Genomic DNA, 20,225 nt, shown 5'->3' on the forward strand with positions numbered 1-20,225 from the left:
GCCCCCAAGGCCCCGCCCCTTACGCTGTGCGCGGCGCAGAAACCAGAAGCAGCGGTGCATTTCTGAGCGTGCGCAAATTGGCGGCCATGTCCCCGGTCACCCCCATCGGTGTCTGAGGTAAATTTTCGCCTCCGTCCAAGTCTTACCTAGTTCGGCCCAGCCCGCCCCAGGTCCGGTGTGCGGGAGCCGGAAATCTCGACCTTGGGGTCATTGGTCTAAAGGCGGCCTCTCGAGCTTTGCCTGCCGTTTCCCGCCGGGACCCTGCGCCCAGGGGCCTCCAGCCGCCGCGGCGCTTCCTCAGAGACCCAGGCGCAGTTGGTCCCAAACTCCCTGAATCAGGAACTCTGTGCTGGTCCAGCAGTCGGAGTGAGTCTGCCGCAGGCGAGAGTTGGAGCGCCGTCCTCGTACTTAATCGGCCTCCAAAAGCATCCTTTTGCTCTCTTTCCAGAAAGAAAAAGCATCCCTGCCATTCGGGTCACGGGGACGAGAGCCTCAACCTCGTCTGTACGTTGGTCTGTGGATTTCGACCTGTTCGGTGAGCACGGGGTGACATTTGCCTAACGCCGCCCCCATGTCTCCCTTCCTGGTGCAAGAGATCTTATTTAACCTGTGGTTTTTTTTTTCTTGCCTGTGGGCATCAGTTTACTACATTATATTTAAGTACGTGAACCGATTACTTAGTATCTTTTTTAACCCCCCTCCTTGCCCAATGCAGCTCTAAATGTTAATCATTTATCTGTAGATTTTTTTTTTTGGAATGTCACACTCAAAGTGTGATCGTATGCCAGTTTCAGCGTTTTCTGTTTAATTCCTTGTGCCTGATACTCTTTTCACTTCTTTAGTGCATTTGCCAGGACTTTCAGTTCAATGTAGAATAGCATATTTATTGCATCCTTGCCCTGTTCCTAATCCCAGAGGGAGTTATTCTGCCGTTTCACCATTAAATAGGATGTTTGCTATAGCCGTTTGTAGATAATACATTTTTTTCCCTAGTTAAAACCTATTACCCTCTAGCCGTAGTGAGTTTCAGGTTATTATCACCAATTGATATAGATCAGTCATTTTTGTATGGAAGGGGATGAGTCATATGATTTTTTTCTGTTAATGTGTTGAATTAGTCATTTTTAACCATCCTTCATTCCTACGAGGAAACAAGCTTTGTGACTATTGTCTTCATTATTCATTTCTGGACTGTGCTAATATTTTAATAATATTTTGCTCTTGTGCATATGAATGAGAATATATATATATACATATATAATATATATATATATATTTAGTTAGTTTGGGGTACTTTTCTGGTCTTGTAAATACTCAGGAAAACAGTCCCCCCCCCCAAAAGAGTGGAATTTTGAATCCCTTACTTATTTGGTGAGCCTGCCTGTAAAACAATCTATAACTTATGTTTTTTTTTGTGAGTATGTTATAAATTGCTACTTTTTAAAAAAATGACTGTAATCAGGTTTTGTTTTGGTTTTTTTGATCATTGCTGGAAATTTGTACTTCTGTCTAGACATTCATTCATTACTGTACATTTTCATGTCTCTTAATTTTCTGTTGCATTCTACTTGCAACATCTGTAATTATGACTCATTCATAACTACTTTCGTCTATGCTCTGTTGTTAAATTGCTAAGGATTTGTTGATTTTACTAGTTTTCAAAGGATGCATTGTTAGCTTTTCTGATTCTGTTTGTTACAAGTTTTTAAGAATATTGTGAATTTTGTCCGTATTTATTGTTATTTCTAAACCTTTATGCTATTCTTCTTCCACCCTTCTAAGTCAATGGTTAGCCCATTGATACTGATTTTTTTTTCTTCTGTGGGAATTGATGATACTTATAAATACAGTTAACCCTTGAACAACATGGGTTTGAAATGCATGGGTCCATTTACACGTGAATTTTTTTCAATAGTAAATACTACAGTACTGCAACAGTTTGTTGAATTCTTGGATATGAGGGCTGACTATGAATTACACTCGGATTTTTGAGTACAGGAGGGTGGGTGCCCCTAATCCTCACATTTTATATAGGGGTCAGCTGTCTATAGATATATGTGCCACACCAGCTGCGGATTTCCAGTGTTATCTGAAAGTTATTTTATTTATATTTTTTATTTTTGGGGGGGTAATTAGATTTGTTTATTTATTTTTAGACGAAGTACTGGGGATTGAACCCAGGACCTCATGTATGCTAAGCATGCACCCTACCACTTGAGCTATACCCTACCCTGAAATAGTTATTTTAATTTTCTGCTTCTACCCTGCCACATAGTCTTGACTTGCTAAAGATAAATATGTGTGTATCTCCTTATCCCTGTAATGTGATGCATTTTTAGCATTTATCACCACCTGATAATATTTGTTAATTTACTGTCCTCCCTCAGAATGTTATAACACCCACTTGCTTCAGGATTTTTCCATTTTGTTCAGGGCTGTAATCTCCTGTGACTGCATGTAGCAGGATAGGGTAAATATTACCTAAATTAATATGAAATGAAGGAGCAGGAGGTGGGGATCTTAAGGGAAGCATCCTTGCTGAAGACAGAGCTTAGTCAAGAGAAGGAGCTCAAAGATGACAATAGACTACTTCATTTGCCTGCTGTCCCTTGTGTGCCCAACAGGGGTCTAGGCCAGACCCTGGTAATGTTAGGGAATAAGAGCTTCGGTAACAACTAAACTGTAAGATATATGTTCAGAAATACATTCATTGTTCATTTAGGCTTTGAAGGTAAATAGACCTGCGTACATACCCTGCCTCAGCAGCCTTCTGATTGAGTAACATTGAGTGCATAGTTAATTGACTCTTTTCCAAGATTCTTCAGCTATACTAGTTGTAATAATATCTGATTTGCGGAGTTCCTATGAAAAATAATCTCTTTGTGAAGTCATTGTCACATCATGGTTGCCCAAATGAAACATGTTAGTAAAGAATGTTCCAGTTTTTATTGGCCTTCAAATACATACTTGATCCACTGCAGTGGGAAAAACTTGTGTTTTCATTATTTGAAATCTGTGCAGTAGTACTTCAGATATCACTGAGAAATGACACATGTTGCTAGCTTCCCTTCAAGTGTTCCTGTTCTGCTGCTGCTGTACCTACTGCACAGGCAGGATTGAGCATGAGAAGCACAGCATGGCAGGCTTCTCTGCCGCCTGCGTGTGGAGTTCAGTCGGCTGGTGCTCCTGGGACCCTGCAGCACTGGAGGGCGGCCGGGTCCAGTAGACAGGGGCGGAGCAGTAATGCACGTTAGCCTGCCGGGAGGTGCAGAAAGAAACATTGGGAGTAGAGTCCCCAGAGGTCTGGTGTATAAGTCACTGCTTTCTTGGATTTGAGATGGAGCATATATTCTTACTAATGAATGCATTATCTAATATTTTTTATTCTTTTCATTATCATAGGTAAATAGATAGCTAAATTTTTTTAGACTTCAGTTAACTTGCTTGCAAAATGGGACTGTTCACCTCTTTTTTTTTAATGATCAATGAGAACCAGAGGACTGTTTTTTAGTGGAGCTAAGATTACTCCACCTTCTTTTTTTTTGTTCTACCTTCTTACAAGATCAGTGTGTATTTGATTGGGTGTCTTGGGAGCGTGTGTGTGTGTGTGTGTGTTCTGAGGGGAGTGGTCACTTACAACAGATGTGCTGCAGCATCCACAGTCTTGAGTGTGGAAACTGTGGGGAGACCTGGATTCTCATGTCTTCTTTGTCCTACCTCAGCTCTAACTTCTCAATACTCTGCTTTTCTTTATGAAGGGAACATGGAGGAAGAAAGAATAGCTGCTGAGTTACAGAAGACTGTGACACAGGTAAGTAAGAGCTAATGATTCTCCAAAAGAATATTTCAGTTCCACCAGGTCATCAGTCTCCTAATTGTTTAAGCAGGAGTCAGCAGCTTGTTTCTGTACTGGGCCACAGAGTAAGCATTTTAGGCTTTGAAGGCCATAGAGTTTCTATTTTAACTCAGTTCTGCCATTTTACTGTGAAAGCAGCCTTAGACGGTCTATAAACAAATGTCTTATTGTGTGCCAATAAAACTTTACTTACACAAACAGGATTTAGCTCATGTACCATAATTTTCAGACCCCTGGCCTACAGTGCAGGAAAATATGGCCAGCTGTGGACCTGGGGTGAATGTTGTGATTCCGCAGACTCCTGGGCCCCAGGTTTGGGTAGGGGGGCGCTCCCTGTCCCTCAGTGTGTTTTTATTCATTAAAACCTTATCCAGATTTGACCCAGTGTTTTGTGTTGTGGTGATTGCCATGGTTGGAAATAAGGAAGCAGGTGAAATTGTTCCTGGAACAAGGAATTGCTGGTGTCAGTGTGGAAATTATTTCATTTCTAGAGCATTTCTCTCATTTCTGCTATATGCTTTGGTTTTTCTGAATCATTCCAAGACTGAAATTGGTCACCATCAGACTGTGGTGAGATCAATTTATTGTTTCAAAAGTCTTGTTAAATATATGGGAGAGGATTTGATCAGTCAGAATGCTTGAGTAGAAAGAGAAAGATTTGATAACTAAGTCCTAGGGTAGCTAGTGGGAGAATAGAATCTTCTGAACTTCCTATGAGTAGATTCTCAGTTCCCTAGTGTTGTCAGCCTCACCCATCCTCCTGCACACATTGGGGGATTTGGCACCTTTCTGAACCAAATATGTGGGATGTTTTAGGGCCCCGTGGTCTTTGAGGATGTGGCTGTGGACTTTACCCAGGAGGAGTGGGCTTTGCTGGATCTTGCTCAGAGGAACCTCTACAGAGATGTGATGCTGGAAAACTTCCAGAACCTGGTCTCACTAGGTAAGAATGGCAACATTCCTTTATTGAGTTGTTTAGAAAACAGTTTTATCTTACTGATAGACCTTGTTCTAGGATTTGGGCTGAGAAACTGGAATAAATTGGTTAAAAAGACAGACATGGTCACTGACCCCAAGGAACTTACAGTCTAGTGGCTTCACCATGTAAACAAACATATACTCCTTTCTCTTTTTCTTGTGATTGAAAGCCTCAAGGCTTATTAAGTGTTGAAAGTGTGGGCATGCACTTCAGGGGTCACTTTAGGGAACAGGAAGAAAGTTGGTAGCTTGGGACCTTCTGAGAATTTTACTGCTCTTAATGCCCTTTACCCAAAGGTCACCAGTTAAACAAATTGGGTTTAATCACTTGGTGCAGTGAGGGAGAACACATGCCATGGAGAGCTACGGAGTGTCTCAGAAAGGGGATGTTAGAGGATAAATATTACAGGTTTTGTACTTTGAGTGAGTAGGAGATGGATCTGTGGAGGCAGGCTCTATTGGTTTCCTAGGTCCTCTATAACAAAGTACCACAAACTGGGTGGCTAAGAACAGCAGAAACTTATTCTTTTAAATCTCTGAGGCTGAAAGTCTGAAATTAAAGTGTCATGATCCTTCTGAAGGCCCTGGGGGGAAAAAATCCCTCCTTATCTCTTCCTGGCTCTTGGTGGTTGCCAGCAATCCTTGGTTTACAGCTGCATTAATCTCTGCCTTCATCTTCATATGCCCTTCTTCCCTCGGTAAGTCTTTATGTCCTTTTAAGGACACCAGTCCTTGCATTTAGGGTCCACCCTAATCCAATATAACTTTATCTTAACTTGATTATGTCTGCAAAGACCCTATTTCCAAATAAAGTAACATTCAGAAGTTCCGAGCGGACATGGATCTTTTTTCTCCAGTATGCTTTATTTTTCTTAGAGCAGTTTATAGGTTCACAGCAAAACTGAGTGGCAGGTATCCTCTTTGATGAGCTATCTATTAAAGTTTTTGGCCCATTTTTTAATTGAGTTGTTTGTTTACTTACTGTTGAGTTTTAATTCTGTGTGTGTCTGAAGATACTAGTTCTTTATCAGATGGGTCTTTTGCAAATATTTTTGCCCAGTCTGTGGCTTATCTTTTCATTCTTTTGACAGTGTCTTTCTCAGAGCAAAAATTTTTAATTTTAATGAAGTCCAGCTTATCAGTTCTTTCATGAACCATGCCTTTCATGTTGTTAACTTTTGACTTTAAAAATAAAATAGTTGAGGGGGAATGGTGGAGCTCATGCTTAGCATGCACAAGGTCCTGGGTTCAACCCCTAGTACCTCCATTAAAAAATAACATAATATAGTTATTTTACAAACAAAAATGGTTTATGCATGAATAGCAGAGGAATTGCGATTTGGGAAGTCAAGCTATAACACAAGCCATAGGCAAGTCAAAAACAAAAAACAAAAAACAAAAAGCAACAGAGAGAAACATTATTTTATAGAGGAAGTTGGGAATGGTTGTTTTGGATGAAAATCCACTGGAGAAAAGTGAGAATTCAGGGTGATGATGGTTTCATATTGGTTGAGTTGATGGGGTAGTTGATTTCTTATGGGAGATGTAATGTACATCTTTTCCTATTAGGCCCTGTAATTGGTGATTCTTGTCGATGATTCTTTATTTGGGGTCTATAATTGACAGTTCTTCCTGTAATTGATATGTGGAACTGTGTGAAAGCACCTTCTTTCTGGCCTTGACTCCATTTTAGTGAAGTTTCTTTCCTTTTATTAACTTTCACATATCTAACAAGTTATTGCCAAACCCTAGGTTATCTGCATTTTTTCCTCTGTTATCTTCTAGGAGTTTTATAGTTTGATATTTTGCATTTAGATCTGTGATCTTTTTTGAGCTAATTTTTTACTCCCTTTGATGGGGCCCCCAAGTTGTCCCAAAGCCCTGGATGCCTCCTCCTGTATTTTGAGTTTATTTTTGCAAGAGCGTCAAGATTCTTTTGTTATTGTTGCTGTTGTGTGTTTTTTTTTAATGTTTATATCTAATTTTAGCACCACTTATTGAAAAGACTTTTTCCTCCATTATGTTGCCTTTGCACTTTTGTCAAAGATAAGTGAACTGTATCTATGGGGGTCTATTTCTGGACTCTCTATTCTGTTCCATTGATCTATTTGGACATGAATTTTTGAGGGTCACTGTTCAACCCAGTCCACAGGTGGTCACATTGGATTGGATGCTGATGGAAAGCGAAGCATGGGTAATCCTGTTACTGAGTATTTTGTGGGTGGCACAGTGACTTTTTTAGTCTGTGCTTATAAAGTAGCCTTATTTTGTTACATTTTATCATGATCTTAGAGTAACCGCATTGAAGTCTGGTGTTCTCAGATTACTTATGTTCAACAGAAGAACAAAATGTCCTGCCTGTGAATATTAGATCAGCTTCTAATAACAATATTGTGGTTTAAGTGTGAATGTCAGATCAGTTCTAGACATCAGAGCCCCCTCCCCTGTAAAAAAAAACAAAACGACATTTTGTTGCAATTAAACTCATACTTGCTTTACAGTATTAGAAGACCAAGGTTTTTGCCCTGTCTCATGGAAATGTTCATGGCTCCTCATTGTTTTCCCTCATGATATACCTTTCTGCGTGAACAGGGTATCCGCTACACACACCCTCTCTGATCTCCCAGTGGAAACAAGAGGAGGAACCAGTGACAGTGAAGAAAGGACCTACACAGGAGGAGCATCAGGAAGGTAAGAATCCTTGGAAGAAACTGATCTGGCTGAGGGATATTTCATTCGGAAAAATCAAATTAAAGCAAAATAAACTTTGTTTTGTCTGAGGAGGCTGATAATCCACAGATACTATAGATGACTGTTTTGGCTTTTTATCAGTCCTCTCATCCTTCCCTTGTTCTTGGGAAAGACCATATTTCCTCTTTATAACTTAGTATTTGGTCATGTGCATTTTATCCAGTTTCTTTTTGTTTTACTCTCTTAGTAATACCCTATTTATGTTACCATCAGCCTCGGTCTTCATGGAATTATTTTTTAGTTGCTTTGCCATTTTGACCGAGTGCTTATTACAGAAGTCCTGAACTAGCCACACTGCCAAAGTCCTTTGCTCATGGGTACCTTTACTTTTCTGTTTCAGGTTTTGAGACTCAACTTAAAACTAATGAATCAGTCACTCTGCAAGATACTTATGAAGAAAAAATAACCAGTGAACAGACTATAGAAGGATTCAAAAGGAATGATTCCTGGTCATCCATCTTACACAAAAACTGGGAATACTCTGATACTGATTATCAGAACAAAAGCCATGAGACACATTTGAGGTGAGTGCCATTCATATAGGAGAAATTAGTATCTCGGGAGAATCTTAAAATGTCATGAACTTTTAAAAATGCCTATAGAAAACTTGGTCAGAAATGGTGATTTCATAAAGAATTTTCATAAGATATTTTTGCCACAAATGAGATCTTCAGTGTCTGACTCGTAATTCATTTGTAATCAACTATCAGAAAAATCCCGTAAGTCAAAAACTCTGATAATATTGGCCATGGTGGAGCCCTCTGTGAGAACTTTCAGCTTATAGTTGGATAGGGCAGAAAGCATATATAGTCACTGAAAATGGTAAGAATTTACTTATTACTAATAATGTGCATTTTGTTTTTAAAAGAAGTCACATGGTGGAGAACAGCTATGAGTGTAACGAAGAAAATAAGTGTGAACAAACCTTCGACCAGATTTCAGATCTTAATATGCTCAAGAGAACTACTGAAGTAAAGTCCTTTGAGTGCCATGAGTGTAAAAAGGCCTTCATGGATCATTTATCCCTTAAGAATCACATTAGGTCTCACACTGGAAACAAACCTTATCAATGTAAGGAATGTGGGAAAGCTTTCCACTTTTTTGCTTGTTTTAAGAAACATATGAAAACTCCCACTGAAGAGAAACCCTATGAATGTAAGGAATGTACCAAAGCCTTCAGTTGTTCTTCGTTCTTTAGGGCACACATGAAGATTCACACCGGAAAGACAAACTATGAATGTAAAGAATGTGGGAAAACCTTTAGCTGTTCTTCATCCCTCACTGAACACAAAAGAATTCACAGTGGAGATAAGCCCTACGAATGTAAGGAATGTGGGAAGGCCTTTAGTTGCTCCTCCTCACTCTCCAAACACAAAAGGATTCACAGTGGAGATAAGCCATATGAATGTAAGGAGTGTGGGAAGGCCTTTAGCTCTTCCTCTCACCTTATAATACATATAAGAATTCATACTGGAGAGAAGCCCTACGAGTGTAAAGAGTGTGGGAAGGCCTTCAGTGAGTCCTCAAAACTCACTGTGCACGTCAGGACACATACGGGAGAGAAGCCCTATAAATGTAAGGAATGTGGGAAGGCCTACAACTGTCCCTCCTCCTTGAGTATCCACATGAGAAAACACACTGGAGAGAAACCCTATGAATGTCTGGAATGTGGGAAAGCCTTCTATCTTCCCACTTCCCTTAATACACATGTGAAAAATCAAAGTAGAGAGAAACCCTATGAATGTAAGGAATGTGGAAAAGCCTTTAGTTGTCCCTCGTCCTTCAGAGCACACGTGAGAGATCACACTGGAAAGGTACAATACGAATGTAAGGAATGCGGGAAGGCCTTCAGTCGTTCCTCATCCCTCACTGAACACTTAAGAACTCACAGTGGAGAGAAGCCTTATGAATGTAAGGAGTGTGGGAAAGCCTTTATTAGTTCCTCCCACCTTACAGTACATATAAGAACTCACACTGGAGAGAAACCTTATGAATGTAAGAAATGTGGAAAAGCCTTTATTTATCCCTCAGCCCTTAGGATCCACATGAGAACGCACACTGGGGAGAAACCCTATGAATGTAAGGAATGTGGGAAAGCCTTTCGCCATTCTTCATACCTTACTGTCCACGCGAGGATGCACACTGGAGAGAAACCCTTCGAATGTCTGGAATGTGGGAAAGCTTTCAGTTGTCCTTCATCCTTTCGAAGACATGTAAGAAGCCACACTGGTGAGAAACCATATGAATGTAAGGAATGTGGGAAGGCCTTTGTTTGTCCCGCTTACTTTCGAAGACATGTGAAAACTCACACTAAAGAAAACATATAAAGTATGGAATAAGGGAATGTCTGCAAGGCTTTTTCAAATCTTAGGCAATGTGTGAGATCTCACACTGTGGAGACATCCTGTGAATGTAAGAAAATAGGAAATCATCACTCATTTTTTTGAAGACTTGAGAACTCGCAACTGAGAGAAACCTTGTGTGTGTAAATCATGTGATAATGCCTCATGAGCATCACTTAGTGTGTGCGAGAAAATTCCTACTAGAAGCAAAGATCAGTGCCTCATCCTTAAAGTGGACTACTGCTGGCTCGCTGATTTCCAGTTTTAATCGTCTAATGTGAATATTTAAGGTGATAAATTTACTCTAGTACCTTTTCAGCTCTAGCCATACATGTTTTATTATGAGGTGCTTTTATTTTGGTTCAGATACAAATGTTATTTCCATTACAGAGTTTTTTGGACCTATTGGGGATTTGAAGTGCATTTTTTTATATGCAGGCAAGAGGGTTTTTTTGTTTTTTGTTTTTTGTTTTTTAGTTTCTAATAAACTCTCATTGCTCTCTCAGTGTGCAGTCATGGTGGTATCGATACTTTGGTATTCATCATTTCTTTTGTAAGTGGTAATTTTGCTTTGATCCAGTAGGGTAGAAACTAGAAATTGCCTACCCAGTATTTTTCCTCCTTTTTTACTAAGAGATTATCAGCTTTTACTACTAAAAGCTCTTCCTGTCTAGTAAGTAATCCAGCAGAAATTAATAAGTGCTAAGGTCTTGAAAGAAGAGTGTCATCTGGTATGCTGTTTTTGTATTTTGTTCTTTGTCCTTGCTTATGACTGAGATTTGGACCCAATGTTTAAATTAAAAAAGGGACCTTGTGGCAGGAAAGCTGGAAGTAAAGTTGGTTGTGCTGGCTTGTGCTGTGTTACTTTGGGCGTGGCTGGGGCTGCATTTCCCAGAATCACTTCCTTATCCAGTTCCAGGTTAAAGTTGTCTAAAATGAGTTTGTCTGAGAATTGGAAGGCAGAGGGAAGAAGCCATTATCTTAGTTTATTGGAGCCATGGGACAGTGAGACAGATGCATAGGGACCTTACCAGGAAACTGGAAAGCTCCAGTTTCCAGCTCATCTTCCTAATTATTGGACCAACTGATCAATACTGGCTCAAAATGACACATTAAATGCTTGACTGCAGTTATCTCAGAGGCAGCAGCTCCAGAAATTCCTCCATCACAACCATACGCAGCTTCTTGGATTTTCTGGGAAATCCTTGCACCGTAATTTTGCTGATATTTATAGTCCCTCATGCACATCAACCAACTGTATAGAGTTGGCTCCAGTTTGGAGCAGGATTGTTGTCATCTACATAGTCCAACCCCATTCTGTCACCCTATTCAAGGGGAAAGACATCTATGCAAGTCTACTGTGGTCTCAAGACAAGGAGAAGCTTCAATTTAAAAAAAAAAAGAGGAGAAGAGCTGTGGACAATGAGGCTGTTAGGTGTAGTTGAGGTAAGCATCAGGCAGGGTGTCTCCCATTTAATGGAGGAAGGTTTATGTTTAACACCTTCAAACAGGGAAGATTGTACTTTTTTATCTGAGAAGATGAAAGCTATTTGATTTGTGCTTTTTCAGGTACATTTAGCTGTATTTTTTCCTTCCATTTTTTCCCCCTTTACCTCAAAAAGTAGAGCTATACCACTTCCCCTTAATCAGCTTTTCCTCTTTTACTAAAGCATAGATACGCTAATATGTATGAAGTGTGCTAATCTTAAGTGCGTAGTGTGATGAAATCCTACATAGGTATGTGTACACCCTGATAAACAGAACATTTCTAGGACTCCAGAAAGTTCATTCATCTGCCTTCTCAATAATTGCTCCATAGAGGCAACCACAATTTTGGCTTTTGTTATAATTTATTGGGTTTGCTTGTTCTTATATGTACAGTTATGTGTTTGGCTTCTTTTCTCAACATAATGTCTAATTTGCCTTTTAATTGCTCTAATGCACGTATTTCTCTAGATATACGCTTTGTATATAGGAGTGAAATTACTGAATGGTAGGGTAGACGTTGTTTAGTTTTGGTAGGTATTCCAGTTTTTCAAAAAGGTTGATTCGACCTGTAATCCTAAAAGCAACGTATGAAAGTCCCAGTTGCTCCATATACCTAGTCAGCACTTTCTGATTTTAGCCATTCAGCACAGGATCTGGCAATATCTTGTTTTTGGTTTTAATTTGCATTTACTTGATGTGTAATAATGGTTGAATTTTTTTTTTTTTTTTTTGCCCCTGTTGGCTATTTGAATATCTTTTATGAGGGTACCTGTTGAAGCATTTCACTCATCTTTGGTTCCTTTTTTATTTGGAGGGTTTCCTTCCGGTTACTTGTTCTTTTTTTAATGTATGTGTATTTCTGTCCATATCTAGTTACATACATATACATAAAACATGTGTTATATATTATATATACTTAAATTATAATATGTATATTATATATACGTGTATTGCAGATAACTTTTCCCTGTCTCTGGCATGTCTTCATTCTTTTCCTTTTTGTAAGCTATAAAGGGAATTTATTGGTTTGATTACTGGAAAAGAAAATCCTTGGATGTAACTAAGTTCAGGGACAGCTGGATCCTGGGGCTAAAAAGATGTTACCTGGATGAGCTCTGTCTCCATGTCTTGGCTGTGCACCTTTCTACATTAGCTGTTCTTCCTGGTGGGCTCTTTCTCTTCATAGTGGCCCTCAGAAGATCCCGGCTACTTTCTTTCCAGGTTGTGGTCTCAGGGAGAAGAGAGTGATTGTCTTTTTGAACAATTCCAATATGAATATAACAGTTGAATTTGATCAGCTCACTGTTAGTCAGATAACTGTGGCCAGATGAATGTAATACTCTGGTTTATTTAGAACTGGCTCCCATGCTCATCTAGAAAAGAGAGTAGAGTCAGTAGTGACTAAATCATAGGGTCCTGGCGGTTGTGATGTATATGGTGAAAGGAGGAGGCAACAGGGGTCGGGTAGGGTATAGAAATAGAGGTAATAATCATGTCAGCTAGCACAGTGTGCTTACTCTGGTCTTAACAGTGGGAGGGAACTGTGGAGTCTGGAAACTCAGCTAAGGCTAAGTAGTTGTAGTAATCCTTTCAGAAAGGTTAGAGGACCTCTGTTACCATATTTTAGACTGCTAAAGATGATTTATCAATCTTTGTTGTTCTGTGGTAGTTTTGGATATCTGGTAGCAAGAGCCTTCCAGCTTTTTTATTCTTCAAGATTATCTTGCCTTCTTTGTTCCCCATTTGATTCTATAGAATCTCTATCAGTTTTCACAAATCTTCTTGGACTTTGCTTGGAATTGCATTGATTTTATAGAATAGCCTGAATAAAATTGACATATTTATAATATTTGAGTGTTCCAATTGATGAACATAATACAATTGTCCATTGATCTAGGTGTTTTGTAGTTTTAATTGTAGAGGTCTTGAATAACTTTGTTTAATTTATTTCTAGGTATGTGGTATGTTTTGCTCTGTATATATTTTTATTTATTTTTTTGGTTTTGGGGGGCTAGCACATAGAACTGCAATTTCTTTTTGTACATTGATCTTTTTATCCTTAACATTTATAAATCAATTATTTATTTAAATAGTTTTTGAAATTTTAGATTTTCTGTGTATACAGTCCTGTCAATACCAATAAAAGAAAGTCTTACTTGATTTCTAAACTTTATCTTTTATTTTTCTTGCCTCAATTGCTTTACAGTGATGAATAGAAATGATGAAAAGGAGCATTTTTGCCCTGCTCCTGATCTTAGGGGAAAGTGTTCCATATTTCACCATTAAGAATAATAATAGCTGTAGATTTTTCATATGTAACTTTTTTTAAATGAAAGGAATTCTGTTCTAGTCCTAGACTGCCAAGATTGTTGTTTTTTGTTTTTTTTTTTTATCATTAAGGGATATTGAATTTTATCCAGTCCTTTTTCTGTGTATGTCAAGGTCTTTAAAAAAATCCTCTGGTCTGTTAATGTGGTGAATTACTACATTCCTTAATTTCCAAATGGTAAAATAGTGTATTTTCCTGGAATAAACCATACTTGGAAATGTATATATTAGCTTATTAGCCTTTCCATTTTGCTAGATTCAGTATGCTATTTAAAAAAATTATTTCTGTGTCTGTGTTAATAAGGTTTGTCTTGTTATTTCTTTTATGTTAATATACTTGGCTGTTTTGTATCAGGTTTACACTGCCTCATAAAAGAAGTTGGAAACTGTTCTGAAAAACTTGATATAAAATTTGAACTATCTATTCCTTATATGTTTGGAAAAACTCACCAGTGAATCTATTTTGGGGTTTTCATCACAGGAGGCTTTTTTAAGGTAGTTTTACTGGTGAATGACACCAAATTATAAAAAGTCAAAAGGCTATTTAAAATTTTTATTTGTTTTTGTGTTAGTTTTGCTAAATCATATTTGTCCATTCCATGACTTTTCAAATGTGTTGGTCTAAAGTTGTTCATAATATCCTATAATTTTTGTGTCTGAAAGCTGTAATTATATTTGCTTTTTCATTCCTGATCTTGGTAGTTTATGCATTCCCCTCCTTTTCCTTCACCTTGGTTGGAATTTAAATATATTATTTAAATTTTTTTAAATTCATTTTTATTTTTATTATTTTTTATTTTGGGGTGGAGGTAATTAGGGTTTTTTAAATTTATTTTTTTAACGGAGGTGCTGGGGATTGAACCCAGGACCTTGTGCAAGCTAGGCATGCACTCTACCATTAACCTATACCCTCCCCCTAGATATAATAATTTTTTTTGAAGAACCAACTTTCAGTTTATTTTATTCTGCTTTTTAATTCTTTAATTTTAGGTCTTATTTCCTTCCACTATATTTGGGTTTAATTTTCTCCATATTGCTAGCTATTTGAGATAGACACTTATATCAGAGCCTGTCTTCTATGTCCAGTCTGCTTATAAACCCATCCAATCAGAATTTTCTGTTATTAACATTATTAGTAGCAAACGCATTTGAGGTATGTGCAGAAAAACACCTTCTATGTGTGTGTTATCTTAAGGTCATGGTATTTCCTTGGTGGTTTGGAAAGGAAACTGGACTGGAAATCAAGACACCTATTTCTGGTCTTCACTTTTCAACACTGTGACCATAGAAAAAAGCCATTGAAGCTTTCTAGTCCTTAGTTTGGGGTGTATGTGTGAATGTGTGTGTATGTGTTAAACTTTTTTATTATGAAATAATTATAAATTCACAGTAGGTTGCAAAAAACTATGTACAGAAAAGTCCCATATATCCATCATCCAGTTCCCCCCCCATTGGAAATCCCTACAATTTATTTGAATTTCACCGATTTTAAATGTGCATGTGTGTATATGTGTGTGTTTGCAGATATAGCACTTGTGTAGCTAGATGGAATCACTAACCACAATCAAGATAAAGAACTACTCCATCGCCACAAATGAACTCTCTAGGCTAGTTTGTATTCACACTCAGACCTCTCCATCACTAGCCCAGACAACCACTAATTTGTTCTCCATCTCTCTAATTTTACTTCAGGAGTGTTATATGAATGAAATCATATATCATGTAACCTTCTGAGATAGACTTTTTTCATTCTACTTAACTCCCTTGAGATCCATCCAACTATATTTCTTATGCTGTATATTACATCCCCATGGCTTATTTTATACCTGGAACTTTGTACCCTTTAATCCTCTTCACCTATTTCACTCAATTTCCTGCCATCCTCCTTTCTGGCAGCCAACAGTTCGCTCTCTGTATTTATAATTTTGTTTCTGTTTTGTTCATTAGTTTTTTAGATTCCACATTATGAGATCATGCAGTATTTCTTTTTCTCTTAGTATAATACCCTCAAGGTCCATCCTTGTTGCAAATGACAAGATTCACTCTTTATTTTTTTAATTTTTTTTTTTTTTTTGTGGTGAAGTAGTATCAAGCACTGTTAAGAGAGAACAAAGCTGGAGGTATTATGCTCCCTGATGTCAAAACTACCCTTCAAAGCTATAGTAGTCATTTGTACTAGCACAAAAACAGACACATAGATCAACGGAACAAAACAGAGAGCTCAGAAATAAATCCACACTTACATGGTCGATTAATCACATGGTCGATTAATCTACAACGAAGGAGGCAAGAATATACAATGGGGACAAGTCAGCCTCTTCAGTAAATGGTATTGGAAAAACTGGACCATCTTCTTACATCATATACAAAAATAAACTCAAAATGAAGATACGTGCAAATGATACATCTGATAAGGGATTAATATCCAACTTATATAAAAAATCAGACAACTAATTATCAAAAAACCGAACAGTCTAATTTTAAAATGGGCAGAAAACCTGAATAGACATTTTTTCAAAGAAGGCTAACAGACACATGAAAAAATGCCCAACTTCAGTAATCATCAGGAAAATGCAAATCAAAACCACAATGAGATGTCACCTCACACCTATTAGAATGGCTATTCTCAAAAAGACAAAAGATAATAAATGCTGGTGAGGATATGGGGAAAAGGAAACCCTTCTGCACTGCAGCCACTATGGATAACAGTATGGAGAGTCCTCAGAAAATTAAAAACAGAACCACCATACAATCCAGCAGTTCCACTTCTGGGTATTTTTCTGAAGAAAGCAAAAACATTATTTCAAAAAGGTTTATTTACAATAATCAAGATATGGAAGCAACCTAAATGTCTATTGATAGCTAAAGATGTGGTGTATATACACACACACTCACACACACACACAATATTACTTGGCCATAAAAAAGATAGCTTTTTTAATTGTGGCAAAAATCCCCACGTAACATAAAATTCACCCTCCCCCAAATTTCCAAGTGTGCGGTACAATGTCACATGCACGTTGTTGTGCAACAAATCCCCAGGAACCACCCCTCCCATCCTTCATGACTGAAACTCTACACCCGCTGAACAGCTCCCCACCAGCCCCTCCATTCACCCTCTGGCAGCCATCATTCTACTTTCTGTTTCTGCGAGTTTGACTACTTTAGTTACCTTATGTAAGGGGAATCATGCAGTATTTGCCTTTTTGTGAGTTATTTCACTAGGCATAATGTCCTCAAGGTTCATCCATGTTGTAGCATATGACAGAATTTCCTTCTTTTTTAAGGTTGAATAATGTGCTTTCCTCCAGGAAAAGAGGAAACAGACTGAATCTCATTCATTTATGATTCCTCAGAGCCTAAACTAGGTGGCAACAACAACAACAACAAAAACCTGTTAAACTTAAATAGACCCTTAGTTAAGTTGAACATCGAGAAGGCAACATGGTTTTACCCACTGGGTGTTTTCTGTCTGTGCTTCCATCCCTTCCAGCAGTTTCTCCTCAGACTAGAGACACGATACAATGGGGCTTGCATGTTTCTATTCCGTGGACTTTCTATGAGCCTATTATTTTCCTTTTATAAGATACATGTTATTCAATTATCAAAAAAGCGGAAATTTTAGATAATACAAAATTTTAAGGAAGGTGAAAGGGAAGGGGAAGACAAATTGCTTTACATCATGGCCTGAGACACTTTTAGGATTTCACATTTAGGATGTCAAGTCATTCTTTGCTCACATTCCCTGGGATAAGAAAGGCTTTGACCTCTTTCCCATGAAATGAAAGTCATTAAATACAATTTGAGATTAAATTTCATCAACAAACCTGATACTGCAGTAGTAATTTAATCCTGATTAAAACACCATAACTGAATATTAAGAGCCAAACTTCTAAGGGTGTTATTCTCCCCCTATCTGGGTAAGGAATGCCATCAGAAAGAGATTGAGATGTTGATGCACACTTCACATTTAGTGTGTGCATCATGTGGGACTCAGACTTTCATCTCCTGACTCATCCCAGGACTTCTGTCACTCCCACTGGAGCTGCATGAACTTATGTTTTCAAGCCTTCTTTGTCCCAGATGAACAGACAGAGGCAGAATCATTGCTTTCTTCTCTTGGGACTCAGTGAGGTCATCTCTGAATTAGGAGAACAGGCCAGTGATTCACAGGGGTCTTGCTGGCATGACTATTCGGTTCATAGTATGGTCTCTGAGTAGTGTGATGCTTTTTCCATTCCACTTTGGAAACCTGAGATATGCAAATATTATTTCTTCTGCACATTGAAGATTTCACGTGAGCTATCATGGAATGACTATTTCTAGACAGACTTCAGGGACAGCCCTGATTCTGCAACTCAGCAGTAAGAGCAGGTAGTTGATTGTATCTGTATCTGATTGTTTTATTGGGAAAACATGTAGGCAACTAATAGTAAAATTAAATATACACTGATTTTTACAAAGCAAACAACTATATACTTCATATATATTATCATATGGTTATTCTCAATTGTGCGATATGGAAAGGTAAAAGAATTTGCATAGGATTGTCATAATAAGGAATTAAAAAATAAAATGAAGTCTATACCTCTGGCAATAGTATGCGTCAGCTAAAGTGGCTGAATTAGATGTAAGCACTTCACAGACGGACTTAAGGTTTTAATGAGAACATTTCCGGGACAACATTTGTAGCATATACTTTTCAGCTAAGTTTTCAGGAAGACTGTTTATTCATACAAAATCAGTCCTAACAACAGGAAAACATACTCACCAAATTCATGGTGGTTGACTTTGTGGGACAAATATGCAGGGGAATGGAATCATGTAGAAATATCAAAATAACTGAAATTTTTTGCTAATATTTTAAATCTCTGTAATGTATAAGTTGAAACAAATATTACTAAATGTTAACATTTTTAATATGGTGTGTGGGTATTAATAATAATACATAACATTAATGGAGCATTTACTAAACTGGCCTATAGGCCAGTTTGTGGCCATCTGTCACCCCCTGCACTACCCGGTCATCATGAACCCCCACCTCCGTGGCCTGCTGGTTTTGGTATCACTTTTTATCAGCCTTTTGGTCTCCCAGCTGCATAGTGTGATGGTATTAGAACTTACCTTCTTTATGTATGTAGAAATCCCTCATTTCTTCTGTGATCCTTCTCAGCTGTTCAGTCTTGCCTGTTATGAAATTCCAGCAATAACATATTAATCTATTTTATTGGTGCCATGTTTGGTGGTGTCCCACTCACAGGGATCCTCTTCTGTTATACGTGAATTGCCTTCTCCATTTGGAGAGTCCCCTCCTCAGGTGGGAAGTATAAAGCCTTCTCCACCTGTGGCTCTCACCTAGCAGATGTTTGCTTATTTTATGGCACAGGCCTCAGGGCGTATCTCAGTTCGGCTGGCTCCTCATCCCCCAAGAAGGGTACAGTGGCCCCAGTGATGTACGCTGTGGTCGTCCCCATGCTGAATCCCTCCATATCCCTTCATCTACAGCCTTGGGGACAGGGACATCAAGAAGGCCATGTAGAGGCTCCTTAGAAGAACAGCCTAATCTCAATGCCTGTGCCATCTTTTTCTCTGTAGGTTGGAAAAGCCACTAAAACCAAACAGTTGGAATTCAAATTTCTGCCTATTTGGTTCCATAATTTTTGTAGCTCTTGTGCCTTTCAATACTTCCAATGTTTCGTATCTATATGTTGCTTCATTTTGTACATCTTTAATGGGACTGAGGGAATATTGTGGGATCCCATCCCCATTATAATCACCGCATGAGTGGATCATGTTATAGCTATAGATAGAGTTTTCTTTATTTGTTATCTGTGACCCAGGCATCCTGGATGCATGCACAGCTCTCTCTTTCTCTCTCTCTCTTTCTCCCTTTCTTTTTACAATTACAGTCTTCAGTCATTTCCAAAATTTATGTTTATTGTCCATACAATTTTTGCATCTCTCTGATCTGTTTATGCATGTTATTTGTAAGGATGCATGTATCTGGTCCTTAACTTTGACTTCACATGGAGTCACCTGGTGGATCTTTAAAAATATTGATGACTGTTTCTCAACACAGATTATAATTTATTTGGGCTGAAGTGTAGCCTTAGCATGAGGATTTTAAAATGATCCCAGTTGTTTTTCATGTCTAGTCAAAGTTGGCAACTACTGATACAATCATATTTTGTTCAAAAATTACAAGTATATTTGGACCCTTTACTGTTCATGAGCAGATGTTGAAGTTCTTAAAGTCGTACTAGCTCACAAGAGGGATGATCTAAAAAAGTTCACCCTAGCAACAGGCAATGTTATTTTCCCCAGCTTTCCTGATATTTCTTTACATATATTCTCCTTCCATACCATACAACTAGTCATCCCTGCTGGTTAATAAGATATTGTCACCTTGCTCCAAACTCAGCCTTCTATACGTTACTTCAGCAAAGGGTAGCTCTTTCCTTTCACTAGTAATGGTATCTTTA

General features: G+C 38.2%; 2 protein-coding genes and 1 pseudogene across 4 annotated transcripts in view; all 3 read left to right on the forward strand.

Moving 5' to 3' along the window:
• LOC105068357 (uncharacterized) lies at window positions 1–13,575 on the forward strand. 3 transcript variants are annotated; one of them, XM_074350690.1, is made up of 7 exons: window positions 1–366; window positions 449–535; window positions 3,759–3,811; window positions 4,673–4,799; window positions 7,427–7,525; window positions 7,926–8,109; window positions 8,454–13,575. In XM_074350690.1, exons 3-7 carry the CDS (start codon window positions 3,764–3,766, stop codon window positions 9,910–9,912), a joined length of 1,917 nt encoding a protein of 638 aa, XP_074206791.1. In that variant the 5' UTR covers window positions 1–366; window positions 449–535; window positions 3,759–3,763; the 3' UTR covers window positions 9,913–13,575. The 3 variants fall into 3 exon arrangements, with proteins under 3 accessions (XP_074206791.1, XP_045372105.2, XP_010952513.2); XM_010954211.3 differs by having other exon boundaries at window positions 50–117; XM_045516149.2 differs by having other exon boundaries at window positions 1–535.
• Window positions 7,972–20,225, forward strand: part of LOC105068427 (putative gustatory receptor clone PTE01) — a 23,427-nt gene continuing 11,173 nt past the window's right edge. The window contains exon 1 of the mRNA XM_010954289.3: window positions 7,972–8,109. The gene's annotated coding sequence lies outside the window, so the exon portion shown is untranslated. The remainder of the gene's footprint in view (window positions 8,110–20,225) is intronic.
• On the forward strand, window positions 18,701–19,282 carry LOC105068426 (olfactory receptor 7E178-like; annotated as a pseudogene).

Source organism: Camelus bactrianus, chromosome 22, assembly GCF_048773025.1.
Source record: "Camelus bactrianus isolate YW-2024 breed Bactrian camel chromosome 22, ASM4877302v1, whole genome shotgun sequence".
In the NCBI taxonomy this organism is placed as follows: domain Eukaryota; kingdom Metazoa; phylum Chordata; class Mammalia; order Artiodactyla; family Camelidae; genus Camelus; species Camelus bactrianus.

What these genes read in the sequence shown, in the direction of transcription:
- LOC105068357 (XM_045516149.2), top strand. Translation starts at nt 3,764, where the DNA reads ATGGAGGAAGAAAGAATAGCTGCTGAGTTACAGAAGACTGTGACACAG. An exon ending in TACAGAAGACTGTGACACAG is followed by an intron (nt 3,812 to 4,672) that starts GTAAGTAAGAGC and finishes GGGATGTTTTAG; the next exon opens with GGCCCCGTGGTCTTTGAGGA. An exon ending in AGCCATGAGACACATTTGAG is followed by an intron (nt 8,110 to 8,453) that starts GTGAGTGCCATT and finishes TGTTTTTAAAAG; the next exon opens with AAGTCACATGGTGGAGAACA.